Source organism: Marmota marmota, unplaced genomic scaffold (assembly GCF_001458135.2).
Source record: "Marmota marmota marmota unplaced genomic scaffold, marMar, whole genome shotgun sequence".
NCBI classification, from domain to species: domain Eukaryota; kingdom Metazoa; phylum Chordata; class Mammalia; order Rodentia; family Sciuridae; genus Marmota; species Marmota marmota.
The window spans coordinates 22,713,564-22,732,782 of NW_026000005.1; the positions used below are offsets into that span (position 1 = coordinate 22,713,564).

Below are 19,219 nucleotides of genomic sequence, written 5' to 3' on the forward strand. Positions count from 1 at the left end.
TTTTTTTTTTTTTTTTTTTTTTTTTTTTTTTTAATGGTGTAGGAAATCCAACCCAGGTTCTTGAGCTTAATACCAAGCACATGCTTTACCTCTGAGCTACACCCCTAGTCCCTACTTTCCGTTCTTACCTGTTTACAAGAAGCCTACCTGAATATAGAAAACAATTCTTTGTATCAAAATTCTCCTTAAATTTTCTTTGGATAATACATTTTGAACTAAATACAAAGGAAGGTAAATCTAGTCTTAGGTAGGTTTACGTTATATCATATTTTGGTTCATAGGCATTCTGGTCAGACGATATCTTACATGGTCCAGAAAGAACATGCTCTGAGGTATCTTGAGTTAATTTGGACTACCATGTTGAATGTTTATCTTGGGCAAAAAATACAGAATTTAGGGTGACCTTTGCAAACCCCAGATGTAACTGATTTTTTGAACCTGCTGTGGGAGTAGCTTTGAAAAAAATGTAACTTACTAAAGTAATTCTGATTAAGGAAGATCTGGAATTATTTTTCTGTGGCTGCTTTTGGTGAATTTCTTCAAAGCATTGTGGTTTGGGATCTAGCAAATAAATAAGTCATATTTATGTTGGAAACAACAACAACAAACTCTACCCATAAAACGATTGTTATAAATTAGACACATTTTGGGGGCAGGGGGAGGCCATAAGGCCAAATTTTTACTTGGTAAAGAAATTACATAAGTGAGAAATTTCCCTCTTTTCTGTTGCAAGGAAGGATGGAATGTATGCTAACAGAAGAGGAGCACTTCATTTTATTGAATGTGAAATTGCATCTAATATCTGCGTTTTTAGTTCTATTTGTTATCTGTTGCTTTTTCTCAGTTTTATATATTTTGTTTTTGCTACCTTCTGTTTATTCTCTTCTGCTTACTCCAAGTATAGAAACGCTATTGTGAATGTATCAACAATTGTTTTAACCCTCTGAGTGGGAGACAGATACATAGGTCAAGGATTTAATGACAAGAACTATGACTTTAGGGACAAACCAAATTAAAGATATGTTTTAAAGAAAGAAACCAATTTCTAGGGTTATATGGCTGTCCTTGTATCTATATTCTTCAAGATTATCTGCTTAACTCTGCTTTAAATGTGTTCTCCCTGCATCTATCCATAGCATCAACTGTAATCTCTACTAATGACTAATAATTCTTTATACTTCTTGATTTTTAATATAAACTTAATTTTTCAGTTGCCTCAAATTTTCAAGCTTAAGTTACCTTCATACACCTCATTTTTTACATTATTCTGTCTCTCTGACCTGCCTACTCACCAGTCTATTCCTTTCCCAGTATGTACTTACCAAGGTTAATGTATTTAATGGCCTCTTCACCTTCATAGTCTGGAAGGCTCAAAATTAAGAATCACCTTTATCTTGCTGCTGTTTTTTATATGCTAGCTAAATCATTAGTTACCAAGTATTCTTTTTCTATACGATTACTTAGTTCTCTCCTTTCTATTTGTAGGAACTGCCTTGGTTTATTGTATGTCAGGCCTTGCCTGTTTTTTTTTCCTTCTTTTTTTAATCTTTGCAACAGGGTGTGAAGAAGGTTGCATTGCCTCTTTTTAATATCATATTTATAGATTAGGCCTGAAGAAATTAATTGACATGCTGTTCAAACACAAGGAAATGGTGGCACAAGGATTTGAGGCTGAGTGACTTTAAAAATGAATCTCTCAGGGCTGGGGATTAAGCTCAGTTGTAGAGCATTTATCTAGCATACTTGAGGCCCTGGGTTCAATCCCTAGTGCTGCAAATAAATCACAAAACAAACAAAACGAAATAAAAAACCCAGTCTCCACTGTGTACTCTTTCATGTTACACTTTGGGTCCTTCCCTATTGCATATCCACCCACTCATCTTTCTTTTTATCTTATGCTAGTTATATGGAAACATTTCTGGACCTGTGAACTGGTCATGCTATTTGATGCTCTAAGCCTTTGCTGTCACCTGGTTCCCTCAGCTTGATTTTTCTCTCAACCCCTGTCTGCTTGGTGAACTCCTTTCCTTCAAGTACCTATTTAGAAATCATTTTCTATAGTCTTCCTCACTATCACCATCTCCATCTCTAGGAATTACTACAAATATTGTTGGGTTAAGACAGTTGTTTTCCATACTCAAATGGGATGTGGTCTCTTTGAGGACAGCAATACATTTACTCTTTTTAGTTCTGTTAGTCTTGATTGTAATTTGGAGATAAAAGGCATTTTGTCTTTATAAGAAGCATAGTATACTTCGTACTTTTTTCGGAGGAAACTATAAATGTAGAGTTTTATCTTGTAAAATTATTTAAATGTATATGGATTATTTATGCATTTTTATAGGTTAGGCATTTATTGAGTGCTTACTAGCACTAGGCACTTTGCCAAGTATTTGAGATAGAGGGAAAGACTTGGGGAGAATAGTAGACAGATTTGAATAAAGCCAGTACTTTTCTATAGGGTGGTAATGTAGTTAGGATTCTGAAAAATTGTAATAACAGGATCTGACTCTCGGTGAAAGGCTTTCTTAAAAAATATTTATTTATTTATTTTAGTTGTGGTTTGACACAATGCCTTTTTTTTTAATTATTATTTTTTTATGTGGTGCTGAGGATCGATCGAACCCAGGGCCTCGCATGCACTAGGCGAGCGCTCTACCGCTGAGCCACAACCCCAGTCCCTTGGTGAAAGGTTTTGATTCTGGTCTCCTAGCAGAGTGCTTACTACTTAGTAGGAAGTCAGTTAATATTTGTTTAATTAATTAGACTGTTATTGAAGTAATACAAAGTATAAATTTAAGATGTTGGAATATAATGTTTTTTCTCCTGTTTTGACATTTAAATTTATTTTAAATTATTTATGATAATCTGTAGAAATTCTTTGAGAAGGCATATTATATCAGTAAGTTCAGTTGCCATTATATGTTAGAGTAGATCTGTATATGATAAATGCTTTCTGGTGTACATGCTTCTTTCTCATAACAAGGATGGTATCATTGATGGGGTGAATAAACTTCCCTAATACTTTGTTTTATGTGTTTATGAATTATTGCTCAAAAGGTGATCCTTAAGATAGCTTATAAAATGTTTGTGAAGAGTGGTTTTCCTCCTTTATATGTTCATTTTATTGTATTATCCTTTCCATTTAATGTAACTTGCCCTTACCCCTTATCCTCCACACCTTTTTTTTTTTGTTTTTGCAGTATCTCTTGCTCCTCCTCCTCCCTCCATCCTACAGGTAACTCCTCAGTTACCTTTAATGGGATTTGTGGCCAGAGTTCAAGAAAATAGTAAGTTTATGTCTTCTTTATGCTGTAGATCAGATTATAGGCATAAAATGTCATTTATATATGATTGACTGAATAGTCATTCATTAACTGATACTTCAGCTATTTTAATATTATGAACAAGTCACTGTATGATTGGCTATTGGGGAATGATAAAATAATTAAGATGAAATGCTCTACTTTTAAATAGCTTTATTTATTTTTATTTTTACATTTTTTTTTTTTTTTTTGAGATAGGGTCTCAATATATTGCCCTGACTGGCCTTATACTTGTGATGCTCCTGTCTTTGGCTCCTGAGTTGCTGGGATTACAGGCATGCTCCATTTGCCCAGCTTTCAAATAGCGTTAAATCTGGCAAAATCTGAAGTAGGAGTGTGTAACTCAGTTAGGGTTTGAGTTTGATCCTTAGCACCCCAAAAAAACCCCAAAATAACCAAAATAAGAGTAAAAAGTTATAGTTGTAAAGATAAGTCAAATATGAAATAGTGACATATGTAAGAAAAGAAAGATCACATCTGAGGAGATACTCTTTAATCACCAGATATTCCATCTTTTTTTTTTTTTCTGGGTTGTTCAGATAAGTAGTAGTAATCTTGTTTCCTGCTGCTGAACTTTTTGAGTATTGTAGGTATTGAGACTCTCTCTCCAGTTCTGTGATTCCAAGTGTAAAAAGGGCAATGCCATGATAGGGCTCAGGGAACCAAGCTGCCAGTTTATCTTCGAAGATGCCTCACAGACTGGCAATGAATTTACCTTGGTTTGTTGTTTAGTGTTGAAGCATGTGGAATCAGATAATTAATTTATTGGCACATTGAGTCTCTATGGAAACATTAGGGAAACTCAGGAAACTTTACATGTATAAATCAGGGGACCTGTGTCAACATTCAATGAGGAATTGCTGTCACAGAAACCAGTGCACATAGTCTGTATGATAGGTGATTTCTTTTATTGTGATTAGCCTACATAAGGGCCCACATCAAAATCTTAAGGCTACATAATGGGCATAGAATCTGAACTAGGGGAATTATAGTTGATCTTTGAACAAGAGGTTTGAACTATTGAGCAGGTTTGAACTGCTTGGGTCACTTAGGTGGATTTTTTTTCTTTTTAATTTGTCAGTTTAAAAAACTCATCAACAATTGTGTTAGCCTAGATATATAGAAAAAATAAGAAAAAGGCTATCAAAAATGCACAAAATATTTATGGATAATAGTATTATAATTTACTATCATAAAATATATACAAATCTATTTAAAAATTTTCAAAACAGGCATAAAATCACTCATAGATCATATACAACATCATGCACAGTTGAGAGTATAAATAAATGTAAAGATGCAGTATTAAATCATAACTGCATAAAATAACTATAGTAATACTTAACTACTGTAATAATTTTATAACTACCTCTTTTTGCTATTTTGTTGAGCTCATGTATTTCCAATAAAAGTGTTTCAAGTATCAACTTAAAAGGTCTTGCTTCTGATTGAGCAGTTCATCTCTTTAGTAAAATTGTGTATTGCAGTAAAAGTGCTTCCACAGTTCTCAAGTTTTTCACCTTATATAGTTCATATAATGTGCAAAATGTGTTAATCAGCTATTTGTTATCTGTAAGGCTTCCTGACAACAGCAAGGCTATATTAATACTTGAGTCTTGGAGCTTCAGAAGTTATATGTGGATTTTTGACTGTTACGGGTGGGTGGGGAGACCCTAACCCCCATATTGTTCAAGGTCAGTTGTACATTAATTTAAGATTTAATGTCATCAAGCAAAAGTAGCCCTGTGCATCTTTCTTATAACAAGGATGGTGTGTCAATGATGGGATGAAAAGATTTGCAATCTGTTGCTTAGGATTCTTTAGAAATGGGCATCGTCAATAGTAGAATGCAAGTTCTAGGAGAACAAGAACTTTGCCCATTTTGTTCACTGGCCTTAGAAAAGTGTCTGATACATAGCAGGCACTTTTGGTCCCTCCTTTATTTGTGCGCCTGTAGCAAACTTAAATGTCCCTTCTCTATCAACACATTTTCTTTTCTTTTCTTTTTTTAAAGTTGTGTTAGTATTTTAACTGGTTAAAATCCAGTCTCACTGGCCTGGAAGCTCAGTTCTGTCTTTCAGTTACCTTTGCATTTCTATTTGTTGATTTCTAAAAATATCTTCTGTTTTTTGAAAGGTACCTCATGAATTCTTGGAATGTTTACCACACTGTTTTTTTAAGAGATTTTCTTACATTTTAGAGCTATATTCATATATAATTAGGTTGATTTAATGTTTTTAAATTATGCTATTGGAGCCAATTGTTATTTTGGCTCTCATGTGACCCATACTGGCTCAGGGAGAAAATGTCTTCTCAGCCAGGTTTAGCTTGGCCAACTTGTGCCTAGCACAGCCCATAGGGTGATCCTCTGCCAGGCTTAAGACGTTAAATGTTGGGATGGAAAGTTACCATTCTCTGTTCTTTTAAAAAATTTTGCTGCATCCAAACAGCAGACCAAAAAGAAAAGGTTTTAATCAGAGTATCAAAATTGAAGGAATTTCCAGTGTTCCATATAAGATGGAAAGTTGAAGTATCATTATAATAAGAGAAATTTTCTCCCAACACAAATCCAATTTAATCACATTGATTAAGAAAGAATCTTGAAATTTTTCTTTTTTTAAAAAAATTATCACGATGAGCATGCATCACATTGATTAAGAATCTTGAGGGGCTGAGGTTGTGGCTCAGGGGTAGAGTGCTCGCCTAGCATGTACGAGGCGCTGGGTTTGATCCTCAGCACCACATAAAAATTAAAACAAAAATAAAGGTATTGTGTCTAACTACAACTAAAAAAAATTTTTAAAAAGGAAAGAATCTTGAAATTTTTCTTTTTTAAAAAATTATCATGATGAGCATGCACTTTGAAGAATTCCGTTCAGTTGCTGCTACGTGTTCTGTGAGGTGTTCTGTTCTCATTCAGAACAAAGTAGTTTGAGCAGTTTCTGGAGTTAAGGTCAGATCTTGAAATCAGTGTTGAATACTAATGATCAATTAGGCAGGAATGTTTCTGTAGGAACTAAAGGATTATTTTCTTTTAAAAAGATCTAGGCTTGAAAGTTGAATGGATTATGAAACAGGACATCATTAGGTTTCATCAGTAATTAGAGTTGGAAAGTTTGTAGATACACTGAAATTTTTCATCAACAAACCTCTGGAAGCACATGATAGATGATTTTCAAACATTATTGTAACAATACTACCTGTATTTTAAAAAGTCAGTTCCTAATTAGGTCACACTATCACAATTAATTGCCTTTTGGAGTCTTCCTTTTTTTTTTTTTTTCTTTCTTCTTTTCAGGTGTTGGGTGGGGTTTGAACCCAGTGCCTCTTCTAACATTGAGCAACATCCCAGCCCAGGGACTGACTGTCTTTTACACCCCTTTCTGTAGTTATATACATTTTTCACACACCAAAGTATAAAATAAAAACTTTTTCATACGAGGTATGCTATGACTAATATACAGACAAGGCAGGACTTAGACATTCAAATGTATGTTCTCCTCTTCAAAGCATTTGCCTTGGAAAGACATATATCTTTCTTTTAGAATTACCTTTAAAATTCTCAGGCATATTATTTTGAAGATGCTTTATGATGGAAAATATTTACTATGCATCAAGTATAATGTTTGGAAGAAGTCTGGAATTACTTGGAACCAGTTATAGTGAACCAGTTATGCTGGAGTAAAAAGTGCAGTAATGATTCGGTTATTCTTTTTAAAATCCTCCTGTGGCTGCCCACTGCCCTTTGGACAGGTCCAAACTGCTGTAAGGCCCATCTTGCTTTGTTCTCTTCAGCTTCCTATGCTTTCTGCTGAACTTTGGATAGTTCTTTGAAGGTTTCTTGTTTATCTTTTTCTTTATATATCAGATGAAATATTCATGATGCATACTACTTCCCAGACATTTATTACTATCCTTCAGATCTGAGGAAGCCTTCCCTGACTCACATAAAAGATTTGGTTTGTGCAAAGTGTTCCTATAATATCTTAAAGCACTTATTAGACTTCATTATAAATGAAAGTTTCGTTGTCCATATCTCCATGACTCTGCCCACTAAACTTTTCTTAGTGCTGAGCATCATACCTAGTCATAGTAGGCGCTCATTTGATGTTTACTGAATGAATACTTCAGGTGATCTTCCACTTACTTCTGTGAGACTAGTTAATCTTGGAAATCCTGTTTTCTCATCTATAAAATTAAGATTTAAAACACTATCTCCCAAGGTAAAGGATAAATGAAATAATGTATTATAAGGTGCTAGATTCTCAAGTAATTGAACTATTTTAGGTAAAAAATGGGAGCTTATGGTTGTCTTATTAAACTGGCTCTCAGGAAGTTATAAGAAAAGTAAAAATGGCCAATGACAGCATCAGGAGTAATTTTTTTTTGCAGTTTGATTTTTTATTTTAATAAAATCAGAATATGCACAGCACAAGTCAGGAGTAATTTTGTAGTGCAATTTCTCAAGGTGATTGTCCTGAAAGTTCCTTTGGATCTGTGGTTTTATGCAGTTGTTTGCATCAGTCTCTTTACCTTCGAAATACAAATAGAGAATATTGTTATTTCTCAATGTATCCCTATATAATTTTTCATAAATTATATGCTAAAATCACATATATATCTTTTGTTCATTATTAAATCATACGACTAAAGGATTTTAAAATGAGTACATTTTTAAGTTTGTAGAGTAGGATAAGTGCAGAGGGCATAGTAGACAGGAAGAATACTGAAATAGGACAGAGTAGGTTGTTGTTATAGCTGATTCTCACCAGAAATGATCTTACAAAATCCATTTGATTCATTCATGGACTTAGATAAGAATAAGGAATAAACAGGATTGCTCAGAGAATTTCATGGTCTCAATTTGGTAGTTCATAAGAATTAGTGCTGTTTATTAAAACTGGGCATCTGACAAATGCAGGTTTATTCATTTTATTTTGTTGGATTGTGCTCAAGTGTATACCAAGCATTTTGAAAGTTTTGAGTTCTCTGAGTTTTAGATGTTTCACACCTGAGCTGTGAAAGCAGATCTTTATAGATTTTAGATATTTTTGATATTTAAATTACTCTCCTAGTACATTCAGACATTTAGCCTAAATCATAAATTAGTTTAAATTCTTTTTTTTTCTCTAAATTTAAATTTTTTTAAGTTGTTGATGGAACTTTATTTTTTATTTATTTATATGTATTGCTGAGAATTTAACCCAGTGCCTCACACATGCTAGGCAAGAGCTTTTACCACTGAGCAACAACCCCAACACCAGTTGAAATTCTTTAAACAAAACATCTTCATGGATGAAGTTACTTAAAATTGTTTATGATTTTTATTCCCAAATTTAATAAAATGCTATTTTAAAAAATAATTGAAAGTAGATTATTAAAATTTGACCATTCCTTGGGCTCATTTAAATTTGTTATAAGAAAGATACGGTTAAATGTCCAGATTAATATTTCTAATAACTCCTTCTTGAATATAGTATAAAGCCAAACCAATATTGTACTGATTTATTTGAAAATAAGATTATGTATTAGCATAAGAAGGTTAGAGAGGTTCACGTACTAGTAATTTTTTGGGTTAAACTTTATTCATCATCCATCAGCAGTAACACAAAGGGGAGGGAGACCAGCATGCTAGATTTAGAACATATTTAGTGGCAAGTCTTCTTCTGTCCAATTATTTTTTGATAAGTTATTATTTTCAAGTCTAGGTTTATATTTCATGAATCTAGAAGCTCTGCTTAATGTGTAGTTTGTTGTCAGCTTCATACATTCTTAGTTTCAGATACACCACCTCCACCACCACCTGTGGAAGAACCAGTCTTTGATGAATCACCCCCTCCACCACCTCCTCCAGAAGATTATGAAGAGGAGGAAGCAGCTGTGGTTGAGTATAGTGATCCTTATGCTGAAGAGGACCCACCATGGGCTCCAAGGTCTTACTTGGAAAAGGGTAAGTTTCAGAAGGCTCTGTGGAGGGATGGGAAGACATCTCTAAATAGAAATTAAATTTGCTGGTAATGAAGATAATCTTATTTATTTTTTACTGATAAATTTTTGTTTATTTGTATGATCTATTCAGTTTAAGGTTCATAATTTTGAAAGTCATATTAGTAAATTTTTGTGAACATTTGATTACTTTTTTAATTGATGGGTATCTGTTGTTCCTATTGCGATGCTTTTCACAAATGAATCCTATAAAACAAAAGTCACCAGCGGGAGGTTTTCTGTTTCCTTTGAAATGCTCTAGGAAGAGGATTATTTTCCAAGTTATTAGTTATTTTTGTCCTCATGGCTTTAGAACACCATTATTCTTTTTAGAACATTATTTTTAGTCATCCTATACCAGATAGCTCAGTTAATGTCTATGTAGGAAATATTCTTTGAAAAAATAATGGTTTCTTGTTTGTTTGCATAGTAGTATCAGGCATTTCTTTTAGTGGAAAGCTTCTTTGAGTATATTAGCTAACCATGACATAGTACCTTAGGACATGTTTCCAAATCTTATCCACTTGGAAAATAAAAAATGTGTGTTATTTGGAAGGAAATTTTCTGTAAAAGAAATCAAAGCTACTAACCTAGTATATCTCTATAAACTGCACAGTAGAATTACCTGGGGAGCTTTTATTAGGAAATAGTGAGCTCCACTTGTGGCCAAGTTGGAGAAATAGTAATCAGATTTATATTACTTCCTAAACTGAATTCAGGAAAAAAAATTCACAAAAGTTTTTCAGACATTCAACAACAGGCAGTGACAAACTCTGACCCCAGAAAGAAGAAAATGTAGGACTTTTTGTATAACTTTTATACATCTGAAATGATGTTACAGAAGAAAGGATCAGCAACCTTGATTTTACAGCAATAGAAGCTATTCAAAATGAGGCACAGGGGGAAAAAAACCAAAGCAAAAGCAAAAATAGAAAAAATAGAAGACAAAAATAGGTCAACAGATATGTGGGACAAAAACAGATAGAATTTTTTTTGGGGGGGGTACCAGAATTGAACCCAGAGGAGATTTACCATTGAGCTACATCCCTAGTTCTTTTTATTTTTAAAATTTGAGACAGTTTTACTGAGTTGCCCAGGCTGGTCTTGAATTTGTAGCCTTCCTCCCTAAGCCTCCCAGGTCCCTGGGATTACAGGTGTGTGCCATAGCACCCAGAAGATAGTCTTAATAAATATATGTGTAATTGGAGTCCCCAGGAAACATGGAATGAAAGAAAAAGATTTGATGTAATAATGGCCAAAATGTTTTCACAGTTGATGAAACTACGTTTAATTTTACTATCTAACAGGACATTCCAAAATTTAATAAACAAGGCAACATTAATTATATTCCCATTTTTCTGTATGTCGTAGCCAAACTTTCTGATTCAGTGACATTCACATGGCTGCCATTAAGGTATCAGCTGAGGTTACAGTTATCTCTAGGCTTGACTGAGGGAGAATTTTCTTTCAGGTCATTGGCAGGAATCATTTTATCATGTATTGTTGACCTGAGAACCTTAATTTCCTTATTGGTTGTTGACCAGAGGCTGTGTCCATCAACAACTTAAAAAAAAAGACGCAAACCAAAGATATTAAGTCACATTTTTAAAGAATTAGGGGAAAATGTCTACTTAAAGTTCTTTTCTTAGCAAAAATATCCTTCTTAAAGACCATTATAGACCAAAAAGTGGGAGAAGCTAGGAATTCATGACTAACAGATACATGCTAAGTAATTTCACAAGGAACTTTTCCAGGCAGAAGAAAAGTAATACTTGCTGCAGTCTCAGGTCTACAAAAAAGGAATGAAGAGTAAATGGTGAATATATAGTTAAATACAAAGACATTTTCCTCATATTTTAATCCTTTTAAAAATGACAAATAATAAAATAGCAATGTATTTTTAATGTTATTGTATTTTTGTACTCTATTTTATTTATTTTTATGTGGTGTTGAGGATCGAACCCAGGGCCTCACAAATGCTAGGCAAATGCCCTACCACTAAGCTACAACTACAGCAGCCCCTAGCAATGTATTTTTTAGAACAAATATAAAAGCGACTTCACTAGCATAAATTATGAAAGGAGAAATGAATTATATTTTGATAAAAGTATAAGGTAGTGTACTTTCTGAAGGTAGAGTGAAATAAAGATGCTTTGTATAAATACATAGGTTAACATAACATATAGAGTACTTATGTATATAAACATACACTGTGTGTGTGTGTGTGTGAGAGAGAGATAAGAGTGTAAACCTTAGAACAAGCAATAAGTACAAAGAGGGTTAGCTATACATTAATGTATACATTAGCTAATGTATAGCCAAACCTCTTCTGTAGGACAGGAAATTGAAATATAAATAATACTTGGGTCATAGAGGCAGGAATAAAAGAAATAAAAACCGGATGAGACAAATAGAATTTGAATAGCAGGATGGTAGATTAAAACCTAGTCTATCGGTAATTGCATTAAGTGGCTAGGTGCTGTGGCACAGAAACTGGAATTCCAGCCACTTTGAAGTCTAAGTTGAGGATAACAGGTTTGAGGTCATCCTGGACAACTTATTAAGACCCTGTCTCAAAATAAAATAAAAAGGACTGGACTATAGATCATTGATATAGAGTGTCCCCAGTTTCAGTCCTTAGTACTTTAAAAAAATGCACTAAATGTAAAATGTTTAAACAAACCGAATTTAAAGACAGAGATCAAGAGGTTAGATAAAGAAAAGATCCAAACATTACATACTCTTTACAAGAAAACCCACTTTAAATGTGAGAACATTTTGGGTAAAGGTGAAAAAACATTTATCAAAAGAAGGCTGGCTTGGCTATATTAATATCAGACAAAATTGATTTCAGAGCAAGGAATATTACCTTCAATAAAGATGGACATTTTATAAAAACAAGTGAATTATCTCATTAAGAGAGCATAACAATCAAATATGTATACACTTAATAACAGAGCTTTGAAAAGCAAAAATAGAAAAATTGGAAAGGAAAAATACAAATCATAGCTTTAGTTAGATTTCAGCATTCTAAAGTTTTGTTTTGTTTGTTATTAGAGATTTAACCCAGATGTACTTTTACCATTGAAGTACACCTTCAGCCCTTTTTGTTGTTTTTTTATTTTGAGACAGCGTCTTACTAAGTTGCAGAGGCTAGCCTTATAGGCGTGCCTCACCATGTCTCTGCATTCTGAAGTTTTTACATAAGTAGAAAATCAGTAAGGATACAGAAATACATGAACAATATTACCAGCCAACTCACCCTCATTAAAATGTATGGTACATTTTATCTATTAGCTACAGAATGCATATTCTCTTAAAACATTCAAATGCACTGAATTCATGTTCACTGATAGAACGTATTCTGGGCCGCAAAGAAAGGTCTTAATAAATATAGACATTTGAAATATTGCAAAATATGTTATTCGAATACAGTTGAAATAAATACCAGAGATAAGTCTTAGAAATCCCAGAATAAGTGGGATGTGGTAGTGTGAGTCTGTAGAACCAACTATGTAGGAGGCTGAGGCTAAGACTGAGGATTGCTTAAGCCCAGGATTTGGAGACTGATGTGGGCAATATGACCTCATCTCCTAAAACAAAACAAAACAACACAAACAAACAAAAAAATTCCCACCATGATAGAAAGAAAAACCCAGCACAACAGAAGTTCCCAAATATTTGGAAATTAAATGACATAACTTCATTGTTTAATGAAGAAATCTTAAGCCGGGCATAGTGGCACATGCCTGTAATCCCAGCAGCTTGAGAAGCTGAGACAGGAGGATTTTGGGTTAAAAGCCAGCCTCAACAAATAAAGGCACTAAGTAACTCAAGTGAGATCCTGTCTTTAAATAAAATACAAAAAATAGGGCTGGGGATATGGCTCAGTGGTCAAGTACCCTTGATTTCAATCCCTGGTACCCTCCAAAAAAATCTCAAGAGAAAATAGAACATAATTAAAAAAGTATTTTTTAGTTGTAGATGGACACAATATCTTTATTTATTTATTTTGTGGTGCTGAGGATCGAACCCAGTGCCTCACATGTGCTAGGCAATACTCTACCACTGAGCTACAACCTCAACCCTTAGAACAAATTTGTAACTTGATGAAAATAAATACAGTGTATTGATGTGTGGGACACAGCACTTAGAAGAAATTTATAGCATAAAATGGTTATGTTAAAAGAAATTTGATAAAAGATACAATTATCCTTATCAGGAATGAATTAAAAGGGCATCATTGACAGATTTTACAGAAATTAAAAGAATAATAAAAAAATATATGAGCAACTTTATGCCTATAAATTCAACAACTTAGATGATATGAACAAATTCTCTAAAAGGCATAGACAACTCAAAGCTCATTCAGAAAGAAATAGGTAAACTAATAGCTTTATATATTTTAAAGAAATTGAGTTTAAAACCTTCCCACAAAGAAAACTTCAGGTACCCAAATGGTGTCAGTGGAAATTCTAACAAGTATTAATAAAAGAAATCAATAGTGCTCACAATTTTCCAGAAAATAGAAGTGGAAGTAATACTTCTCAACTGATTTTACAAGGCTATCATTACCTTGATAACAAAATTACACAGGCATTATTAAAAGAAGAATCTTACAGATTACCTCATAAACAGAAAAAAAAATTTAAGGTCAAATGTAGTAATTTATGAAAAAGATAATATATCATGACTATATGCAGTTTATACTGGAAATGCAGGGTCAACCTAACGTTTGAAAAAATCAATCTGTAATTCATCATCTTCACATTAAAAAGAAGAAAAAAACATTGACATTTCAGTTGGCACAGAAAAAGTTATTTGACATTCTAGAACACCTATTTGTAATGAAAATTTTAGCAAACTAGGAATAAGAAGAGAACTTTCTCAGCCTGATAAAAGGCATCTGGAAAACTTGCAGCTCACATTAATACTCAAGTATGAAGACTGAATATTATATCTCCTACGGTCTGGAACAAAGTAGTGGTATCCATTCCTATCATTCGTATTCAGCATTGAATCTGAGGTCCCAGTCAGTGCAGTAAGGGGGTTGGGGAGGGACTGAGCATACAAGTTAGAAAAAAAGAAGCAAAACTGTTTTTATTTGCATCCTAAAGAACTTATAAAATAAAAGTTGGTAGAACTACATAGCAGGCTTTTTATTGTTGTTGTTGGCTCTGGGAATTGAACTCAGGGGCACTCAACCACTGAACCAAATCTCCAGACCAATTTTGTATTTTTATTTAGAGACAGGGTCTCACTGAGTTGCTTAGTGCCTTGCTAAGTTGCTGAGGCTGGCTTTGAAACTCGTGTTCCTCCAGTCTCAGCCTCCCGAGCGGCTGGGATTACAGGTGTGCTGTGCCACAGCACCCGACAGAATAGTGTTTTTGATACATAATAATAGGACAGTTGGAGAGCCATCTATACTACCTTTAATTTACCATGCTTAGAAATTAACCGGAAATGGATTTTGGACATGAATTTAAAACCTAAGCTATAAAAGTTCTGGAGGGAAATTCAGGACACAATTTTTGTGATCTTGGGTACAGAAAAATATTTTTTACAGAATAAATATATGAAGATCAAAAGAAAAAAATGATAAACCTTTCTTCTTCAAAAGATACTATTAAGAAAATTACAAGGCAAACCACAGACTGGGAAAAAATTTGTAAAATAACTAAAATAAACAATTTACAGGATAAAAAAGCAGATTGAAACACACTTAACTGAGTAGATAAATGAATGGCGAATAAGACACAGGAAAAGGTACTCAACATTATTGGTTATTAGGGAAATGAAATTAAAGCCATCATGAACCAAACTAAAGACTACTACACATAGTGTGGGATGGCTACAGTTAAAAACACAATACCAAGAGTTAGGGTGTGGTTAAAACTGGACCTCTTACACATTGCTAGTGAAAAGGTTTTAGCCACTTTAGAAAACACTTGACAGTTTAACAAGTTAGAGAATTACCTACCATCCGATCTGGCAATCCTCTCCTGTGTATTTACTTAAGAAGAGTGAAGACATGTTCGCATAAAGACTTGAACACACAGGTTCATAGCTGCTTTATTCATAATAGCCAAAGCTTGGAAACAACCCAGATGTTACCCACTTGGTGACTAGATAAACTAATTTTCAGAGAGAAGTCTAGTCAATGAACTACATTCTATAATTAAAAGGAATAAAGTGCATATATAGGCGACAATATGTATGGATCTCAGAATTTATGGTAATGAAAGAATCCCAACATAAATGCCTCATATTTTATCTAAATGAAATCTAGAAGACCATATTAGTGACATAGGGAGCTACATATAGTATGCCTATACTTCCATATCTATTGAATTAGAATCTCTGGAAATGGGACCAGGTATCAGAATTTTTTAAAGTTCCTCAGATTTTCAAGGCTGAGAACAGACAACTGTCATAGGTTTGTCTTTGTTCTCAATTCACTGCCCATATAGGCCAAGAGGGGATAATGTTAAGAATCTTAGTTTAACTTGGGTAGAGATGGATATTTTCATGAGATTTGTGACTGGCATAATGCAAGACTTATGAGAATATGTAAAGTGGTCTCCCCATTTGTAAACTAGGAATGATAAGCCAGTATATTTATATAGAATGTTTACTATTTATAAGACCCTTTGCTATGAATTTGAGTTGATTACTTGATTTACTTAATAGTGCTTTGAGACTGTAAATAGTTGGATCTATTTAATCCTTACTTATAATTGAGTAAAAAGTTTAGGAAGACTAATTATGTTCTATAAACTAAGTAATAAGAGTTGAGATTTGGGGGGTGGGGTTGTGACTCAGTGGTAACCTCACTCACTTTCCCCTTAATACCNTGAAGGCAAGAATGACTCCTAGTTTCCTGGCTTTTGTAAAAACTCAAGCTAGTGTAAGATACAGAAGAAGACACTGTCATGAAATCATGCAGAAAATGTCAAGAAGAGGGACACAGATAATCTCATTGCAAACAGCACAGGAAGGTCAGTTAAGAAAAGAACTACGAGGACTGGCTGGCAGTATACATCCTCCCTTGTGCTTGATGCTGAGGTGCAGCCATAGCTGGGCTTGGACCCCATGGCCAAGCAGCCCTGTGACACCCTGTTGCAGAGCAGAGCCCCTGGGCCTACAGGAGGAGAACCTGCAGGTCCAAGGAAGGTTATCTTCAGAGAAGGAAAGAAGTCAAAAGCATTTTAAAGAAAAACTCAGATTGGAGATGGGATTGGTCATGTTGGACAGAAAGTATCCCCTGCAAGGAGTTCTTTTTTAAATACTTGAAGCACACACCTGCTCTCAACATGAGAAGCATGCGTGTTATGAAGAAAGGGGGTACTTTCTCAGCAGAATTTCTGAGGATTTTTCTACTGTCTCTGCTGCTTTCTCATCTATCTGCTTGCCATTGGATTAGGGATCTATATTGGAAGGCATCTGACGGCCTCCCACCAGCACTTTTTGATGAAGAATTGGATCTGACTTTGTTCACATACTGGGGATTTATATCAGCCTGACAGCTAACTGGAGAGATGGTAATCCTTGGGTAGCTGTACCACTTGCATTTATTTGTTCCATAAATGATGTATTCCCAATTTAGTAAAATAAAACAACAGATACTAATGAATACCTATGAAATCCATTAATAAGCATGTAAGACTGATTGATATATGTTCTGAAGAATTTGGTCGTAAATTTTCTTTGGATATTAAATGCAAATAGTATAAATAAATTAATAGTCATGATGTATGTATCATTTGATAATTATCTGTAATCTGAATTCAGTTAGAATACTCTATATTTGAATAAAAGATTGAATAACACTGGTAGAAAAATTACTGGTAGAAAAAATTACTGCATTAAAGGATTTTGTCTAAAAGAAATAGTGTGGCCTTATAATCACTCTGTTGTAGAAAATGTGTTTATTTGAAATGGATGCAGGTTGTCTATAAGGACTACTTAACTGTCTTATTAAGTAATAAATATAAACCAGGTACAGCTACAAACTCCTTGGTACATGCATTAAACAGTGTTTTTGCAGTGCAAAGACTCTAGCCACTATCAGTTCTTTACCTCAGACATTCAGTTTTCTGTTGAAGGCATGTATTTGCTATTCCTTACTTTGTTGTTCTACTTCTTAGTTTGTGCTCAACTTTTGTGTGCTCTTAAAAACCAACTTTATTTTAAACAAATGTGTCTACTTTAAAAACCTGGAGATAGAAAAAAAAAAAAAAGTTTGCCAAATCATTTAGGTGGGGAGTGTGTATGGAGAAAAGATCTATGATCTCAAAATTAGAAGGCTGTTTTTTCAGTGGTTACCTTTTCTTTCTTTTTTTAAAAAATATATTTTTAGTTGTAGTTGAACACAATACCTTTTATGTAGTTGAACACAATACCTTTATTTTATTTATTTATTTTTATGTGTGCTGAGGATCAAACCCAGAGCCTCACCCCATGCTAGGCAAGCACTCTACCACTGAGCCCCAGCCCCTTCTTCTTCTTCTTTTTTTTTTTTTAAGAGATTCCTTTATTTTTTTTTAAATGGGCCTTTAGCTTTTATTTTGTTCATTTATTTATATGTGGTGCTGAGAATTGAACTCAATGCCAGGCAAGTGCTTTACCACTGAGCCCCAGTCCCAGTTCCCAGTGGTTACCTTTGAGTGAACAGTTTGGTGGGGACAGAAGGAATGTGGCTACATTAACTAAGCACCATTAGTTATATAGAAACAGTATCAAAAAGGTTCTAAAATGTCTCTCAGTTTAGTTTACAGCATAAAGTAGTTCACACAGACTTTTCACTTGTAGTGTCAGTGAACCTTCCGACAAGTTATACATAAATTCAAAAATTATGTTAAATAGGATTTTGCTGACTTAGGATAAACTTTTTCTTTTCCATGTAAATAATCTCAGTTTAAAATGTAACTTAATACAAAGAGTATCTTTAAAATGGATAAAGATTTTTGAGTAGCTTGCCACAAGTTCTGTGTACTTAATTGCTAGATATGGTTGCTAATGCTATTACAGTATTTGGTGGTCATTATTTTTAGCTCATAAATAACATGTTCATTTAGCACTTTCTTAGATTGTTGTTAATTTAGTATCACCTCAGTTTTTTTCCAGTGCACATTTAAGTTACTGAGTAGTTAAATAATATAGAATGTAGATGCATTTAGAAGTGTCTAAAATGCAAAGCCTTGTATTCAGTGACAGAGGGATTCAGAGATGAATCTTTCCCTGCAGGAGTTTGCAGTATAGAGATATTTTGTTTGGATTACTGTTTCTTGTTTCACCTTTCATATTTTATGAGAGAAGACAGCTGACTTCTCTTACTAATCATTGACCATCATTGTGTAGCACCATCCTTCTTTGTTTATATTTAACTCTGCAGCATACTTCATATAAAATTATAACATTACATTAAAAAAGAGCAGGGTGCAGTGGGCATGCCTGTAATCCCAGTGGCTGGGTAGGCTGGGGTAAGAGGTAAATTCAAAGCCAGCCTCAGGGGGAAAAAAAAAAAGGGCACCAACCAACTCAGTGAGATCCTGTCTCTAAATAAAATACAAAATAGGGTTGGGGATGTGGCTCAGTGGATGAGTGCCCTTAAACTCAGTCCCTGGTATCCCCTCAACCCCCCCTCCCCAAATACTTAACCCATTTTGAATATCATCCCAGATGTGTAACACCTATAAAAACTTAAATATAATATATAACATAATTATATAATTTGAAATATAATTCTATAAGAAAGTAAATACATAATTATAATATTAATTAACATTAATACATATAAGTTCTAGATTATGAATTCCAACCTATTTTAACGTACCTGTGTCAGTTTTATTGAAAAATTTACAGAATTGAAAAGTTGGGACTTAATGTGTTAAGCTAAGAAGTTTTGC

The 19,219-nt window shown here is 33.9% G+C and overlaps 1 protein-coding gene across 29 annotated transcripts in view; it reads left to right on the top strand.

Moving 5' to 3' along the window:
• Positions 1-19,219, top strand: part of Abi2 (abl interactor 2) — a 98,039-nt gene that overhangs the window by 71,608 nt on the left and 7,212 nt on the right. For 15 of the 29 annotated variants that reach the window (XM_048808367.1, XM_048808355.1, XM_048808366.1 and 12 more), the window contains one exon: positions 9,103-9,276. In XM_048808367.1, the coding sequence (XP_048664324.1) occupies positions 9,103-9,276 (174 nt within the window). Of the gene's footprint in view, positions 1-251; positions 367-3,203; positions 3,291-9,102; positions 9,277-19,219 lie in introns of all 29 variants that reach the window. The other 14 variants (XM_048808361.1, XM_048808362.1, XM_048808370.1 and 11 more) reach the window with 2 other exon arrangements.